General features: G+C 34.0%; 1 protein-coding gene across 7 annotated transcripts in view; it reads right to left on the reverse strand.

Moving 5' to 3' along the window:
- LOC150092301 (homeotic protein female sterile-like) overlaps positions 1-19053 on the reverse strand; it is a 579681-nt gene that overhangs the window by 519416 nt on the left and 41212 nt on the right. For all 7 annotated transcript variants that reach the window (XM_090415148.1, XM_090415149.1, XM_090415147.1 and 4 more), the window contains exon 3: positions 18693-18905. In XM_090415148.1, coding sequence (XP_090271274.1) covers positions 18693-18905 — 213 coding nt within the window. The remainder of the gene's footprint in view (positions 1-18692; positions 18906-19053) is intronic.

Raw genomic sequence — 19053 nt, forward strand, 5'->3', positions numbered from 1 at the left:
GATCTAGCACTCTCAAACCACTGGTAAATTCCATCACATTGCCTTAGGTAATTATTTCTTCATCTGTATCATCCCTCCAGCTGAACTCCTCTTTTTGGATGCAATTCATCAACTATCATCAACAATAATTCCTCCTCCTATTCTTTTCTCTCTGTCCTACTTTAAAAGGTTATACCCTTCGCATTCTACCCCATTAACTATATTATCTTCTGTCAACAATGCCAATAAACTTTTGGCCAAGAAGAATTAACCAATGCTTACAAATGCTCCCAGCATTAGTGTACATAAAGCACAATAGTCCCCTAGACCTACCACTATCCTTATGCTTTATACTAACTAACTAACCCATTCTGGCGTGTTACCAGCAGCACTAACTTTGGCATTTTTTTTGCACATTATCACACTCGACTGCCTTAATGGTATCTGTGGACTTGCTCAACAGCTTCCTACCACCACAAATAGCTCTAGTTTTCCTGATTTTTCTCCTCCGATTTCACATCATTTGACAACAGTTTTCCAGACTCAGAATGCCAAATCTATTCAAGCACAAATTATCCATCATGTTTAAGTACCTTCATCCATCAAACTCCATCCACACATTCACAAACTGTACATCATTCCACTTGCATAACCTATGCATTGGCTCATTTGCTATCATGTCCTCCTCCTGAACTGTCATACTGTGGTAACAGACTCACCATCTTAACTCTCACTCTTCTCTTTTGCTACTTTCAGTAACTCCTTCATGACCTCAGTCATACCATACCCATCTCCTTTCAAATCATTCGTTCCAGCCAAAACAACCAACTCTTTTACTTTGCCCCCTGTCATTCTAATACTCTCACTAATTCAAATTTCTAATGAGCAAGATTTGTTAATCTTTGCAACTGGGAAGCATGCTTTCATCACTCTCTCGTCAAGCACACTTCTTATAACAGAATCATCGTACAAGACTTTCTCCTTGATTTTTCTCACTTAGTCAACATTCCATTGTTTTTTGTTGTGTTTTTTCCATCACTTCATTCTGTTCTTAGATGAATCACTTGCCAGACAGTTCTGCATTCATTCAAGCTCACGCTTCATCATGTGTAGTGCTCCACATAAGCACATTATCTCTCTCATTATAGCCAACTTATGAGTCAGTCTCAGACATGAACATGAGTTAATCCAATTCAGCATTCTTCTGAATATGGCACTTTATAATAAATGTAAATGATCTCAAACTTTGTATGCATTTTACTTCAACCCTGTACACTCCACATCCATGTTTTGGTTGATGTCTGAATAGTACATAATATGGCATAGCTAGAGGATGGTTTAAACATGGCTTATGTACCTAATAAGTTCCAAAAAATAATTCCTTCCAAAAGCTAGGTAGTCTGGTGAACTTTTTTTGGGGGGGGGGGGGGGATATTCCCAAAGAGTTTAAATTTACAGAAAGAAAAAAAACTAATTTGAATTTAAAAAGGTTACCATAGAGAAATTGTGATTCTGGTGGAAGTGGCTATGCTACCTCCATAAGGTTGGCTAACACAACCTACATTAAAAAAATCGACATCAAGATTAGAATTGAACTCCAGTCCATTCCAAATACAATTGTTTTAAAAAAGCACAAATTAAGCAAAGAAAATAAAATGTTAATTTTATTTTCTTTCAACTTTAAAATTCAAAATTAATATATTTTGAATGCATTCAGAATGAATGCTGAAAACTCACTCACTGCTAATCTGATAACTCACCCATTTCAAGTTGATTTCTGGAGTCCTGTATATGTATCCCTCTTCCCCAACAAAATCTCTGAAATTTTTGTGAAAAAATGTGTGTCTTTCCACGATGCAGGACTAATAGTTTGGATAAGTATATCTTAAGTCGTATGTCAAGGAATCTCCAATGTTCATAAATGAACACGATGCCACTTGAGGCTCTCCTGATTCCAGGAATGAGTGCATGTTTGGAAGTGTCTTTACTTTGTAGGCCAGTTGCAGAGGGCCTTGATAATACTATTGGTTTTTTTTTGTGGTATGATCCATGTTAGGGTAGCACTCTAAATCCTGTATTAGTGGCATCTTGTAATATATATACTCCAATTTGGTTCTATAAGCATTCATATATGTAAAATTAACATTTTATGATTTATGACATTTAAAATCATATTGCATTTTTGTTGGCTTTAATGTTGCATATGTTTCTTGATGCTGTAACCTCTTCTTTATTAATATATTACTAGATAGTGCTTTAAAAATATTCAGTCACTATTAGTGAATGTATGGAATCAGTTGAATCTCAAATCTGACAAGACCCTTTCTAATACTGTCTACTTTGTGGATATTTTTAGGAACTAGTGTAAAGTTAAAACCTTTTCAGAAGATGCTCTGTCCTCTTTATTATGAAGATGCAATGTGAGATTAATGATACTCTTTTACAAGATGTATGACTTTCCTTCTTCACTGATGAACTGTCAAATTTCCTCCTAATTTGCTCTGTTACCATTAATGCTTTATTTGTCATGAGTCTGATACTGGAAATTATTCTTTTACCTATATAGTGCAATAAGAATTATGGTTAAATACTATTGGATGGGGGAGGAAATCTGCTCTACAAAAGTTAGTTTAGTAAAGATGAAATAATAATAATAATAATAATAAATGCTTACATTTGAAATCATATAAGTTTATACAGTTTATTATAATCTATCTAAATTCTTGTTTACCTTTTGAATAATGTAATGAATACCTGGTATATATAACAACTTTTAAGTATATTTTTATATTCATATTAGTTCAGAGCCTACAAAACTAGATATAATTAAATTGCTGTTATACTGCAATCTTTTGTAATATGAGAAAAGAACTATAGAATATTAAAGATCACGTTATTTTAAGAATAGTTCAGAATACAAGAAGAGAAACTGATTTGAAACTAAAAGTGATTCACTTTCTGAGAATAAAAATGAATATCATAAAAAGAAAAAAAAAAGTAGAAAGTTGGAGGAGATATGAAATGAATAACTTTCAGATGCAAACTTTGAAAAAAAAACTTGGAAAGTTTTTCCCTCCCCCCCCCCCAAGTACGAAACCTTCCTGGAAAGCATATGAAGTTATCTGCAAAGAAAGAAAACTGAATAAATGGTGAAGTTGAGTCGCCAGCAAAGGTTGATCGATTGGTAGAACCTCTGCTACTAATGGCTCACTCAAAAAGTTAAGCAACTTTGAGTGCAGTTAGTAGTTGGATGGAAATCAATTGTTCAATGCTGTTGGCACACTCTCCCTTAATGAGTCTTTGGACTCCCTGGAGGTGTCACATAATAATAATAATAATAATAATAATAAAGAGGCAAATAAAGAAAACAAGAAACAGTAGTGAAAGTTCATGCAAAATAAATCAGCATGGGCACTCAGAAAATACTGGAAAAAACTTCGCAAAAATGCAAAATATTCTCAAAGGTGGCAAACAAAAGTTATGGGAAGATTTTGGAAAGAAGAATAGAGAAGATAAATATCATGCAGATAGCAAAATGTTTTGGCAAATACTAAAGAACTTAAGAGGAAAGAATACTACAAAAGGAATTAGAGGTGATAATGTACATAAACTGAAGATACGGATATTCTGTATGTCTAAAGTAATTACTTTGAAAAATAAATAAATAAATGATAATACTGGTAGAAAATATTCAGGAGAAATGCATTCGCGATTACATTTCCCCACAAGAATTACAAAAAGCTGTTAAAAATCTGAAATATAAAAATGCAACTGGAGGAAATGAAATGTTAACAGAAATACTCAAATATGGAAGTGTGAAAATTCTCAAGCTCAAGGATCTTCCTCAGCCATTGCCAAAAACCCTGCTGTCCACGCCCTATGCGTGGACAGCAGGGTTTTTTCCCCCAGTTTATCTGGGGTTTTTCATCCTGCAAAACAGGCAAACAGGCCCTGTGAATGCAGCCGGTTCACCATAAACCCCTCATCAGGAGGGGACTCATTTTGCTGCATTTTGCTGCCGAATTTTCCTATCCTATCCTTCTCACCCGTCCAAGACGGATGAGAAGGATAGGATAGGAAAATTCTCAAGCAGCTACATTGCATAATTTAAAAAAAAAAAACATGGAAGAGAGCAAAATAAAGGTGACTTCAGTAGTGTTCATATTCATCCATGAAAAGAAAAATAAATCTGAATGCATGAAATGTATTTTTGAACTAAGTGTTCCCAGGTAAGATTTATATAAGCATACTTGAGAAGAGGCTAAGAAAACATAAGGAAAAACTTTGGAGATTATTTTACTCTTAGTCAGCACTACATTAGTACCAAAAGTGTTCTAACAATTAGCTAACCTGGTACTCAAGATTAATCACCCTTGTTCAGGTTTTTGCAGCTCCAAAATGTGTAAATGAAGAAGAATAAACTGGTTCAGACAAAAAATTTTAGATGAATTTTACTTTAAGGCCAGTAGTACTTAAGAAATAATGGATTCTCAAAAGATTCTGTAACAGAGACATCTTCAGGAATATAGTATTAAAATTGTAACACACACACAAATAATAATAATAAAATAAAAAGAAGAAATTACATTATCTAAAGCCTAAATTCCTATGAGGGATACCCTCTATGGATGCAGTTGGGTGGGAGGTCTAAGAATTAGTTTTCCAAATCTTGGAAAGTTTAATGCAACCATATGAGTCTTTGGACTCCTTGGAGGTGTCACAAATAATAATAATATTGATTAAGATTAGGCTGGCTTTTTAGTGCTGCTGATTCTAAAGTTTTTCAAGTTTGTATTTACTATGATGAAGCATAGTAGTTTTGCTCCATCTGATCCAGGTATCCAAAGCATGGTCAGCTAGACCTGACTAACCATGGTTGTGGCAGCAGATATATTTTGTGTTCATCAAGGCGGATGTTAACAGATCTCTCAGTTTGACCATAATATGATAAGTTGCAAGAACAAGAAACCTTTTAAACACCTGGAACAGGGAGGAGAGGGGAGAGGAAGTGGATCAATATGAGAGTAGAAAATGGAAGCTAGTTTCAAATGAAACTTGAAAGCAGTGCAGGGATTATATTTCTTTCAAGTTCTGGCTAGTTTTTCTTGCTTTGGCCATCTTACAAAGGATCAGATTGAATAAAACTATTGTGCTTCATTACAGCAAATACAAACTTGAAAGACTATTTTTAGAATCAGCAGCACATTTAAAAAAAAAAAAACAATCTAATCTAAATAAATATGGTTGTGTTAAACTTCCCTAGATTTAGGAAACTTATTCTTAGACTTTCTGCTCAACAGTAAGCCTAGCAATAACACCCATACAGAGTATCCCGTTTCCTAGGACGTAAGGCTTAAACAGTCAAATTTTTCTACCTATCGTTGTGTGTATGTTATTACGATTTTAATATTGCATTCCTGAAGATGTCTCTGTGGCAGATGTGAAATATCAGAATGAATAAATCTACTGTTTAATAATTTAACACAAAAATAACATAACTGCTGAGTGATTTAAATGCTCGCATAGGCAACATGAAAATCCAAAATAGTGTTGGAACTTTTGGAGAATTAGTAAAAAAATAGAAGCAGCCAAAGATTAATCGATTTCTCTATCTACAATAATCTAAGAATAATGAATACAATGTTCAAACACAAAAATGTTCATAAATTCACATAGTCAGCAAGAGGATCAAAATCTATTATAGACTATGCTATAGCAAATAATAAAATAGGTACATTTATTCTTGATGTTAGTCTTCCGAGGTTTTGAAACTGAATCAGATCATTATTTATGTGTGACATCAATATGGTTCTCCACAAGATGGATAAAGTACCAGTATCCATTAGACAACTGAAAACTTAAGTTCAAAGTCACCTCATTATCTGACTCTAATAAAAGAAAACTATATCAGCAAAAATTAAATGAATAATTACAGCAACTATCCTCAGATAAATCTATCAATGAACAGTGGAATCACCTCTGCAGTATTTTAAGAGATTCAGTCCAAGAAATCTTGGAATGAAAAAAAAAAATGGAAAAGAAAAAAAGGTCTTCATAAGTGGAACCCAGAAATCAAGAAAATCATAGATGAAAAAAGGAAGGCCTATAAAAAATGGTTAAGCAACAAAATACAGGATGAAACCGAATATATCAAAAGAGCAATAGCAAAAAGAGAAACATGTAAAAGACAGAGTTCAAAGGAATAATTTTGTTACCAATTTAGAAAACAATATTGATAAACCTCAAACACAAACATATAAATTTATAAGATACATAAATAATAATCTTAGAGAATCAATCAAGATCTATACCATACCTTTGGAGGACTGGCTTAAATATTATAAAGAATTATGGACAATTGATGACAACACACTCTCAGAACCTTTATCAGCAAATAATTCAACAGACTATAGCAAATAATAAAATAGTTGGCTAACACATCTCCAGTATTTATTTTGAATTTTCAAAATAAATACTTTTCCTTTGAGTTTGTCTGATATATATTATTTTTCTTAATATAAATTTTTTCCCCCTTCTCCAGAGTGACGGTATATGGCGTATAGCCATATACCCCTGCACACAGGATCAACTGGAAGAAAAAAAAAATACTGCACAGAAGCTTTTACAAGTCAGAGAGATTGTTCTTAGAAGCAACAGAAGCCTTAAACATACTCTGAATCTCAACAAATATGACTGTATAAATTTGCCTAAGATTTGGGAGACAGTCATCTTAAGACATAACTAGTACCTGCTTTCTCTTTCTGTTTTTTTTTTTTAGGACTTTAGTCTGTGTTGCTGCTACAATTTTGTTAAACTAGTCCCTTTGTTATACCATGTTGTTGTAGTCTCACGTACTGTGATAAACTGTGTTTTTGTGCTCTGAGGATGCTGGTTATAACACCAGCGAAATATCAGCAATAAGTCAATAAATAATTATTTACTTATAATTCTGTGTTCTGATATATACCATCAAAATTAAACAACATATAAGCATGCCAGTTTTGTTCTACTATGGGAACAGATAGCTGCTACCAACACAGCCATAAGCTCATTACAGTCAGAGCTCTCAGCTATTCTCAACACTGAATTCTATACCATTCTCTTTGATATTTCAGAGACCTCAAAAAAAATTCTTAAAAAAAAAAAAAAAAAAAAAAAAAAAAAAAAAAAAAAAAAAAAAAAAGTACAACAGTCATTTGGATTCTAAATCAGTGTTATCAAAAATGCTTAACGAAGCTACTGTTAGCTCTCTAAGTCTCAGCCTCAATTTTGCCATTGCTTCTAAACAAGTACTGGCACTAGATCTAATGTTCAACATTGAATGTAGTTTATAAAATAGATAACATATTAGGCTTGATGTTGCCAACATTCTTTCAAGATCTTTTGAAATTAATTAAATGACGTGCTTCTAAAAGAAATCTATCATCCTGTCAACTCAGTACCCTCAAGAAAATATGCAAAGATATGTATAGTCTCTGCCACGGCTAACAAAGGGAATGTTACTGTTATTCTTAATGCCAGTGAATATAATAGAAAAATGGAGATCTTTCTCAGAGACTGCTCCACCTTCACAAACCTTTAGATTATGATCCAACTAAATCTCAGATCAAAAAATTAAAATCTACTCATAAAGGTTTCCTCCTGGCTGCCTGAAATCATAAAAACTCAGACCATTCAGTTCTCTTTTTCCCAAGATATACAGTTTACCAAAAATAAACACCCAATTCCTCCTTTGACGTACAGCAAATGCTACTGATTCCCCATTCTATAAAATAGCAAAACTGTATAAATTAGCAGGTAAAAAATCCTTTAGATGATCAGGAATAGCAACATGTAAGTCAGAGGCAAATTTCTGCCAGCAAAATTTTCAAGCTACTGTGATATCAAGTATTGTTTGCAAATTGTCTCTATATAAGTCTCCTTATATAGAGACAATTTGCTCTATTCTACATATTGCTGCATAGATGTCTTCACATATGGGAAAATTTCTACTTTTAGTAATTTTACCATACAAGTGGCTTAATTTCTTTTCTAATCACCAACAGCTAATACAGTTAGTCCTCGACTTTCGACAAGGTCCTGTTCTGACAATTCCATCATAAGCTGAAAATGTTGCAAGTCTGAAATCACATGAAACATATTCATTCTTAACATGCCCAAATGCTAAAATGTGTAGGTGTTTTTCTTATATTTTTAAACTAATTTTACTCTCTAGAATGAAATAAATGTACAAATTATAACATAAAATTACTGGATAGTCGGCTGCACTGTACTGCAATAAATAATGAAACATGCGGGTACAGTGCTTTTATGCATTTTCAAGTAAAATAAACAGCTGGAAATACAAATCAATTCTTCTAAACTGTTGCTTTATTAACTAGATGATTCAATATCTAGTTAATAAAGCAGCAGTATGGAAGACTGTATCATCAACAACCAATTCATGAACTGCAACAAAGAGCAATGAGGATGATTCACCATATACATAACTTGTGGTAGATCTATCAGAACAACTTTTTCAAATATCTGTATGTTACATCCAACTTAGTCTGCACAGTTCTGCCTTTTTTCTTTTCTGCATAGATCTTTCTGTGGCAAGAAACTGCAACTTTGCTAAATCTCTCCACATTGGGGTCCATTCTTCAAACTCCTGAGATGTAACAAAGGAAAATGCCTCTACCAATTTGTTTCCCACTGTAAACTTTTTGGGAGCTCAGCTTCTTCTTTCTCTCGCCCTTCCCCCACCAGCCCTCTCGTTTTTCTGTGCACTTCCAGTTCTATGAAGATGTATGTACACCTACAACTCTTTAGCTAGCAGCACAATCTTGTTACCAACCTCTTCAAATCTTGTGAATGTATGAACATTTTCAGCAAATGCTTCCAAACGCCATTCATAAATCTGCTGTCACTTTGCATCATGCTGCCTCTACACTTTTTATGCAATGCAGGATATATTCCTTCCAAAAGTTTAAGGATTTTCTCACCCTCAGTGGCAGCAGTATCTTAAATATACATTGAAGACAGGATGGTGGTTCCAGGAATGAGATGGTGTTTGGTGAACGTGTTAATGGGACGTCATTGCTCGGAAATAAGATGTTGCATGATTAGGATGAATATTAACCTAAAAGATGTGAGCACAATGGACGAAGTATACTGCCTGAGGAATACACTAGTGCCAAAGCTGTTGTGTGCAGTATGCTAGCATCTAGAGTCTGACAGTTTCTGCATAATGTTAATATGAGTTTGTAATTTACAACTGATCACTGTCAAATGTTCTTTGAAGGTCAAGGATCAGTCTAGAGTCATACATATATGCTTTGGGGCTCCACTATATTCCATCACTATTTCAAAAGTAGACTGTGTGTTTTGGCTTAAGTGCTGTATTAAAATCATGCTGGGTGCTTAATGGAATGAAAAGAGCATGAGGAACAAAATAACAGTTTAATGCTTCCAATATTTCATCTCAGTCAAAGACATATTTAGGGTGTACAATATAAATTGTAACAAATACAAAAGTGAAATGTAGGAAACTAAAGTTTAGTCTTAGCTGGGAAGGATGTCCTCTACAGATGCTAATAGGAAGACTATGTTGTAAATTGGGATGCCTAAGAATTAATGTTTCCGATATTTTGAGAAGTTTAAAACATCCATACTTATTTAAATTATGGTTGATTTTTAAGGACAGCAGCCGATTTTTTTAAAAAAATTCTCGCATGTGAACCATGCTGTGATAAGCATAGTGGGTTCCCTCCCCATTTGATTCGGTGTGTGTCGATCAAAACATGGTCCATCAGACTTGACTGTCCATAGTAATGATTACAGAAGTAACTTTTTATATTCTTTCAAGTGGTTGTTAGATGATTTTCTCTGACTAATAGCAGGGCCAATCTGCAAGAACAAAGAATCCTATACAAACCATGAACTGAGAAAGAAAGGAAGGAGGTGTGGATAAAGGTATCTAGTTTTACACAGGCATGCAAAGATTGAATCCATTTAAATTCTGCCCTTTTTTTTTTCTTTTTAGCATTGCTATAATCTGTCTGTAGAGGAAGTTAAGAATTGGGGGAAGAATTAAGTATTTTGTTGATCCTATTGTAACTCTAGCTATTAGAAAAGGTGTGGTGTATATGGATAAGTTCAGATGCAAGAGATGCTTCACTGGAATAGAGAGTGAAGGCTCTCTTCTTCACATAGATGATAGGGACTTAATAGCCCCATTATGGACTAGGGAAAGTCATCAACTACTCACGTGCACATCACAGAGCATACAGCATACTAGAATAGTAATAATATAAACTTATCAAGTAGCAGTAACTTCTTATGGACAGTTTTCTTCCAAGTTAGCATATAATAACACTATCTGAAAACAGAGCTACAAGACATGAATAGTCAGATCTTGTATATTGATCTTTTAAGCACTTCTATCTACATCAATCTACCTACATCTTGGTCATCATCTAGATCTTTTTTCTTGCTATCCTTGCATAGGACACTTTTTTTTAGCAACCTTTCATCTCCCATTCTGTTTTAAGTGTCTGTACAACCTTCGATTATCTTTGCTCACACATTCCTGAATAGTAAAAATGAAGATATTAGGAAAAAACTTGGCATGCTTAATATGATTCTACCAGTGATATGTTAACATATGTTCACTCTCTCTTAATTTTCCTCAGAACATTCATATCTGTTACCTCCAATCTTTGATCAACTTGTTTTATTCTTAACAAAGCTCTCAGATCATCACAAATTTTCTATATGTGCTCTAAAAGGTTGTTTAGGATACTATGACAGTACAATATTAAAGTTTACATTATTATTATTACTAACGCCCTGTTAACAATTTTCCTCTGAACTGTTAACAGGACATTAGCAGCAATGGAAACTTAATCTTTAACTGAATCAATCCACCTAAGTCTTGGTCCTCTTTTGAATCTTTTTCCTGCTATCTCAGCATCAATCATCTGTTTTGCTAACTTTTCCTCTCCCAATCTGTTTAAGGAAATACCTTAGATTTGCTCTGTTTGCATGTTGCATATAACCTTGCAGGAATGCAGTTGCCATTTAAAAAAAAAAAAAAAAAAAAATCATTAACTTCCTTTATTATATGATACAACCATACATAATCCTAGATCAGAGTATTCAAAAAGTATACAACATTTTAAGCTTCTTTTAATTTTGTTTGACTTCAATGACACACCACAGCAAATTAAACACTTTTCTACTATGTATAAATCAGTACTTAGATGACTTTAATGTCAATACCATTCTGACCACATTGTAGTCAAAAATGGCCTTTTTTTTCACTGAAAAAAACAAGTGGGGGAGAAAACGCACGCACGCGCACACACACACATATATATATATATCCATCCTAGTATGGGGGTTGAGATGCTCATTTATACTATGTGACAAGAAAAAGACTATTAAGTGTTAAATGTCATCAAGAGTTTATATGCTTACATGGATAAATGTATGGAGGATAGCAGAATGGTCCAGGGACTACTGAAAAGTTTAAAAATGGAAGAAAGAATGATGTAAAAGGAATCTGAAATAATTAAAGATGACATAAAACCTACATTCTTGATGTCTAGAGTAATTCCTCTGAAAGGCTATTAAATTCAGAACATGTAGGAAAAGCCATCAGAAACCTGAAATGTGAAAAGACAGTGGAGCAAATGATATCTGACCAGAAATGCTGAAATGTGCAGGTATAAAATTTTACAGTGGATGAAATACATAATCCAGAGTGCATGGTCAGAAGGCTGAATACCAGATGAATGGAGTAGCAGAGATATAGTACAACTGGAAAAAAGGAGATTTATTGAGAAATTTCCCTGGTGAGTAAGGAAAGATTAGGTAAATCTTATCTAACCTTAACAGATAAGATTTCTACAAGCATACTTGAGAGGAGATTATAAAAAAAAAAAAATAAAATAAAATAAAAAAAAATGGAGAAGAACATGCAGGGTAAGCCAAATAGGAACTGTGAGGATCATCTTTCGATTAAGACAAATAGCTGAGAAATCATGGGAATAACAAATACTTAAGTTTAAGGTTTCTGGAAAAGGCATGTGACAAAGTGTCCAGAGAAAAGCTTTTCAAAATGCTAAAATTACATGAGGTAAATGGAACATTATGCAGAGCAATACATGGTCTGTATTTAAATTCAGTCAGAAGTTTGAATTAAAGGAAATACAGGAAGATGGTTTGATGTAAGAGAAGGGTGCATGATTGCCTCTCTTATTCATCATCTGTAAAGGAAAGTGGCATTAAACCTCATATATCAAAATTGGAGATGTTAATCTCAGTTCTTTATACTAATGCAGATGATGTGCTGAATTTATTAACCTAATTTAATAATTGCTGTAACAAATATAGCATGAAAAGTAGCAATAAAAAGAAAAAACAAAACCATGAAAAGAGGTTGTATGGTTGGCTGAGTGGTTAGCGTATCCGCTCTCCAGCCAAAAGGCTGTGGGTTTGAATCCCGCCATGGGAATGAATGTTTGTGATTGTCTGAAAATCCTAGTGATGGTGGTGGGCAGTAGATGACGTTGGTGTAGATGATGCGGATGCTGTAGTTGGTGGATTGAGTGGTGGAGACGAATAGCTGTAGAGTAGGTGCCCTCCCTGGATGAGGCTTTGGACTCCTTGGAGGTTTCACGTAATAATAATAAATCCTTAAAACACACATGAGAATGAGGTCTAAGTCTATCATTCTAAAGTTCTTCAATGGATGACCTGGGCTCCTTTCATTTCCTGATGGTTTATAATGATGAACTGGTTTGGGCAATTTTCCCTATTTGAATGTTTTTTTAACAATTCCATCGAAATGTGTTTATATTTCTTTATTTTCTCTATTACTGGTTCTCAGTTTAATTTTATAATATACAGATCAATACATATTATAATATACACATCAAAAAGTATATTTTGCTCTTTTTCTCATAAATTTCATTTTGGCTACTGTTAAGGTTCTAAGTGCTGAATATCATCAAGAGCAAGATGGAATGATGAAGTTAGAAGTGTCTTAGAGAACTGTAATATAATATTTGACAACACTGGAGCTCTGTGGCTAATCCTGAGGAAAACTGTTGCTTTAAAGTTAGTAATAATGTAAACTTAATCCTATAGTATTAGCATAATATCCTGCACCTCTTTAAAGGGTACATATCTTGTTTTTTTGAATTTCATAACCAATTGAAACAAATTTGGAATATGTGTTTCTTATGTTGCTGAAAGTCATTAGGAAATTTGACCTAATGGAATTAAAATGGAAAGGTTCAGAATTCCTCCAGACACCAATATCTCAAGTAATTATCTCCATCTTCAAGTAATTTTGTATATTGTTTAGGCTTTCATGTTACCTTGAGAATTTCAGCCCAATCGCACAAAAATGAAAGGAAAGAATGATTTATCTCTGTAGGTCATATCATTCAGATGATTTTGATCAAATTCCAAACAGTGCTGTTGTTGCTGACGACTTAAGGTGCTAAATTCGGCTCAATCAGACTAAAATTAAAGAAACAAATAGGATACTTTCTTCATAAATATCTCTAGAAGTCATATTATTCAACCACTTGTTAACAAATTTGGAATATAGTTGTTTCTTGCATGGTTTAAGATTCTCATCAGTTTGGCCAAAATGAATGGCAGAAATGTTATCACCCTCCAATTTCTGATATATACCTTCAAGGGATGTACAGGATATGATAATACTGCATGAAAAAGTTACATCGTTACTATCTTACTCCAAATTAATCTCTTATCTGTCAAGACTCCAATATTATCAGATCTTATATTTGTCTTCTAAAGCACTTCTTACTGTAGCAATCAACCTAGACCATTGTCTTCCTCTGGGTCTTTTTCCTGACATAATAGCAAAGAAAACTTGTTTTGATGACCTTCCTTCTCCCTTTCTATTTAAATGAACACACTATCTGAGATTAGCTCTGCTAATGCAACATTAAGTTTTTTCCCTGATATCCTCATTTTTAATATGATATTATTGATGCCATCTGTTCACTCTTAATCTTTCTCAGAATTCACATCTATAGTCTCCTCACGTGTTTTATTACTAACCCAACTTCTCAGATCAGTTTGAATAAAATTGGTTTGAATACTGTCTTTCTTGTATATAACTACTTTAGTGTTTGATTAATTTCTTTCTTATTCCATATAAATTTGTTCAGCTGACTTCTTACCAAATGCCAGCTTTGTTAATTCTGTTGTCTATTTAATTTGCCATCATCACTAAAAATTGTGCCTAAATAGCTGAAATGTTTTACTTTTTCAAAAGGTTCTCCATTCAGGATGCAGTTAATGTTTTCAATGTTGCCTATTTTTATTGTCTTTGTCTTTTTAATGCTGATCTTCATACCAAATTTATTAGCAGTTACATTCTCAGTTTAGTTAATGAATCCTGAGATTGGACACGTTAGTCCAATTTTGGTATCATTTAATACCACTTTCCTTCATGATGTGATCCACATAGATGACGAATAACAGAAGAGATAGTCTGCATGCTTGTCTCACTTGATTTAATATCTTCCTGTACTTTCTTTACTTTGACTGCTAACTTACAACTCAAAAATAGACTATGCATTGCTAGATATAATGCTTTATTTGCATCATATAACATTTTGAATAGCTTTTTTCTTGGCATCTTATCATGCCTTTTCAAGATTTACAAAACTTAAATACAGATACTTGCTATATTCCCATGATATCTCAACTATTTGTCTTAAAGTAGAAATCTGATCAGGACAACTATTTGGCCTGGACCCAACTTGTTCTTCTCCAAGCTTATATCCATCCTCATGTGCTGCTTCAATTGTAACACATGGGAATGGATATAAAGTTGATGTAGTGGATAAGAGAAATGATAGAGAAATGCCAGGCAGTAGTTTATTCAGGAGTAGAGTCCAGGAGAAGGCTAACCAGCATGCTATAAGGCTCTGCACCTGGACCACTACTATTTGAGGGGAACTACTGTCAGCAACAATTTGAAACTGCTATCAGTGCCAAGGCTAAAACCTTATGAGGGTTAAAGATTCTCTTTTCAACACTATGGAATTCTATCTTTGAAGATTTTATAAATAAATTCTCAACTGCTACAAAAACCCTATTCTCACAACCATGGAACTTTGTTTGAAAATTTATCTTGTTTTGAACTCTATTTCATCATCAGTAATCATGGGTCCAACGCAGATTGGTGTCCCATGCTCTTTTCATCATTCTTTGCCATTTTGCTCATCTATTGTGAGGTGACTCAAATCCTGCACTGTTTCTTCATCTCTCCTTGACATCATCTACCCATTCTCATTTTGGTCATCCTCTTCTGTTTAATATCATCCATTGTACCAAATATCAAGGTTTGATCTTTCTATTGTTACCCACCTTGCAGATATGTCCAAAAAGATTAATTTTCTTTTGAATTATTTTCTGCATTAGAATCTCTTTTCAGTTTACTTTTTTCACAGAATCTATATGTTCTTTCAAAATCAAATATTTGTCTCACAGAATATGACCTTTACCCATCTCTCACAACCATAGAGAGCACTTGCAAATATGTATGTTGCCAACAGTCTCAGCTTCGTGGCAAAGGTCACCAATTTACATATTTTCATATCTTGTCCTTTGTCTGTAGGTATAATTTCACTCCATCCTTTTTTTTTTTTTTTTTTTTTTTTGTTCACAGTCTAAATCATGCATCATGATGCACCCTGCTAACTTCTTCTAGCTCATGTCTGTTGATCTTTATTTGCTTTTTCATCCTCTTCTCTCAAAAAATCATTGTTTAAGTTTTTCAGTGTCCAATATCACCCCATATCTCTATCCTTTTTCATTCACTTAACTAGAGCACTGTGCTTTCTATTTCTTCATCTTCTTCAATAATGACTGTGTCATCTGCAAATCATAAAATGAATGCTAATCACAGTGCAACACTAAAGGAAAGGATTTATTTTTGTGCGTTGAATTTAAATTTCCCTTATATTTTGACATCCATTGTTCTTGCACAGCATAACAAAAATGCTTGGAGATAATAGGTCTGCTTGCCTCATGCTTCTTGTTGTTTAGAACCATTTCCTGTCGCTACACAATTTCTCACAGCAGCCTCTGCAAAATCACTGATATTTTGCGATAGACATATCATATTCCTATCCACTCTTTATGTACAGCCCATGCAACTTTCCAATCTATACTGTCAAATGCTTTCAGAGAGTCAACAAAGCAAGCATAAATATTTTTATATAGAGCTTTCTCCACAATTAATCTTAATATTAATATTTGGTGCATTTCTATGAAGTCTTCATTTCACATCAAAAATTAATAAAGGCAAGAATGATAAGTACCTGTCATTGTTTTATAATCAAGTATCAAAAATGTTTTATGCATTATTCAGAGTTCACCTATGGAGATTATACTTAAGTCTGTGGTATTGAGAAAAGATTATCTTTGCTGCCATGAGATTTCTCTGTGGTTTATCACGAGAACCAGTAATTTATAACAGTTGTCAGGTTAATAAAGCCTTTAGCTGAATATGGGGATTCCTGGTCATATTTCATCTTCATTAACACTCATGACAAAGGGTACATTCTCATTAGCTCTTGATTATAAATTTCAGTAGTAATCGGTGGTTCATACAATATTTGGTATTTAATATCTTGTCTTTCAAATGAGGACTACTATGGGTTAGAAGTAAAACAGTTGACCAAAGACTGGAGACCGCAGACATGAGTCCTGAGAAAGATTAGGGGTGTGAACAGATGGTATCAATGGCAATATCATATTAAAAATGAGGAAATTAGGAAAGAACTTGACATTGTTAGCATCCAGGAATGTGTTAGCAGAGCTAATTTCAGGTGGTATAGTTACTTAAACAGAATGGGAGAGGAAAGATTAGCAAAACAAGTGTTCTCTGCCAGGTTGGCAGGAAAAAGACCCAGATATAGGTGGATTGATATGGTAAAAAGGCCTTAGAAGATAGAAATATAAGGTCTGACAATGTTGGAGTCTTGACAGGTAGCAGACTGATTTGAAAGAAAATTGTAGATAGGAAGTAAGTAATGATGTAAATTTTTCATGTACAGGATGTCCCAAAATTCACGCAAGAAGTAATTTTGATAGAAAACACAGGTTTTTAATTAAAAATTGCAATTTCTTATTGATTCATAAAGTATACAGTATAGGGTTATGCATGGAATAGCATATTGGGTAAATGACCTCCATGGCTTTGCTGGCACATACACACTCTTTTGTCGAAATTTTCCATGACCGTTTTGCATAAATGTGGCTGAATTTCGTTGATACAGCGCTCAATTTCCTACTTCAAGGCATGGGTGGTCGTGGGCTTGTTGGCATAAACCTTTGACTTCAAAAAAAAAAAAAAACCAAAGGAAAAAAGTCCAACGCCGTTAAGTCACATGATCTGGGCGGCCAATTCTGATCACCAAAACGGGAAATTACACGACCAAGAAATGACTCATGCAGTAATTGAATTGTTTCTCAGGCTGTATGGCATGTGGCACTGTCTTGTTGAAACCACATGTCGTCCACATCCATATCTTGCAATTTAGGCACAAAAAACTGGATTATCATGTCGTGATAGCGAGCACCATTAACTGTTATTGCCTTACCAGCCGCATTTTCGAAGAAGAATGGACCGATGATGCCTCCAGCCCAAAATCCGCACCAAACAGTGACACGCTGTGGATGCATTTGTTTCTCAACAATCACTCGTGGATTTTCTGAACCCCAAACATGACAATTTTGTCGATTAACGAAGCCATCAAGATGAAAATGAGCCTCATCGCTGAAGATGATTTGGTTCGAAAAATAAGCATCCACTTGTTGTTCCATAATCCATTCAATGAACTCTCTTTGCTGTGTGTGGTCAGTTTTTAATAACCCTGAACTGTCAGCTGTCACACTGTCTTTTTTTCCTCGTTGGCAACACTTTACCGCACAAATGGCGCTAAATTTAAATCTTGCGTGAATTTTGGGACACCCTGTAGTACTATCATATCCTGTACACCCCTTGGGGGTTCATGTCAGGAATTTGATGACGATATCTTGTCTTTTAATAAACTGCTTTGAAAACTTATAAAATTTCAAAAGTAATCAAGAGCCTATGAGAATGTAACCTTTGTAATGAGTGGTACTTTGGTATTGCATTATTAATGATGAACTCTGAAGAGGAACCCAGATACACAGCTAAAAGCTTCATTGGCATATGCAGCAACTGAAAGTTAAAAAGAAGATAATATTCAAATACAGAATTCCATGGTACTTAGAAGAGGGTTTATGCAGCAATCAAACATTTACTTACAGAAAATAAAATTTTCAAAGATGAAATTCCATAGTATAGAAAAGAGAATCTTCAGCTCTCATAAGGTTTCTGTCTCCTACAAGAACCAACAGTTATGAGTGGTGGCAGTTTCAAGCGCTTGTCAATGAAACTTTAAAAAATGCAAATACAAAAGCTTCTTGACACCATCCATTATCTTTTAAACAAATAAATACCAAGACAACTCTTTGCAGTATTCTCATAAGCTTTGACACTTTTCAAAATCTAATGAAAACTTTTCTCAAGTTTCAAAGGATACTCTTATTTTGCAACCTATCCTTTCTTTTTTTAAAACATATACCTTGGACAAAAGAGAATTGCTCTTACAAAATATAAAGAAATTTCTTAAGAAAATTGAACTTACTGGTATATTTAACTTTATTGCATCTACAGGTTGATAAAATGGCCATGCAAATTGATGTTTCCAAACTGCTTTCACAACAACTTTCAGCAAAAACTGAAGCTGATTTGTGTTCCGGTGTGGTTTATTGGAAGGAGGGATAAAGGGTGGCTGCACAATTCCATTTACAGGTTCAAGAACTGGTTCTTCATACTTGGTCATATCACCAATTGCACTCTGTAAATTACAAAAAAAAATACAACTTAGTATTTAATTTCAGCAGAGGATATTTTTTTTTCTTTTACATTACACAAGCCACCTCAGACATTTACAAGGGGGAAAAAAATCAACAAGTAACTTCAGTTATATGTAACTTTGTAACTCT

The sequence above is a fragment of the Typopeltis vanoorti genome, chromosome 26 (assembly GCF_054136105.1).
Source record: "Typopeltis vanoorti isolate ZY-2024b chromosome 26, IOZ_Tvanoo_1.0, whole genome shotgun sequence".
In the NCBI taxonomy this organism is placed as follows: Eukaryota; Metazoa; Arthropoda; class Arachnida; order Uropygi; family Thelyphonidae; genus Typopeltis; species Typopeltis vanoorti.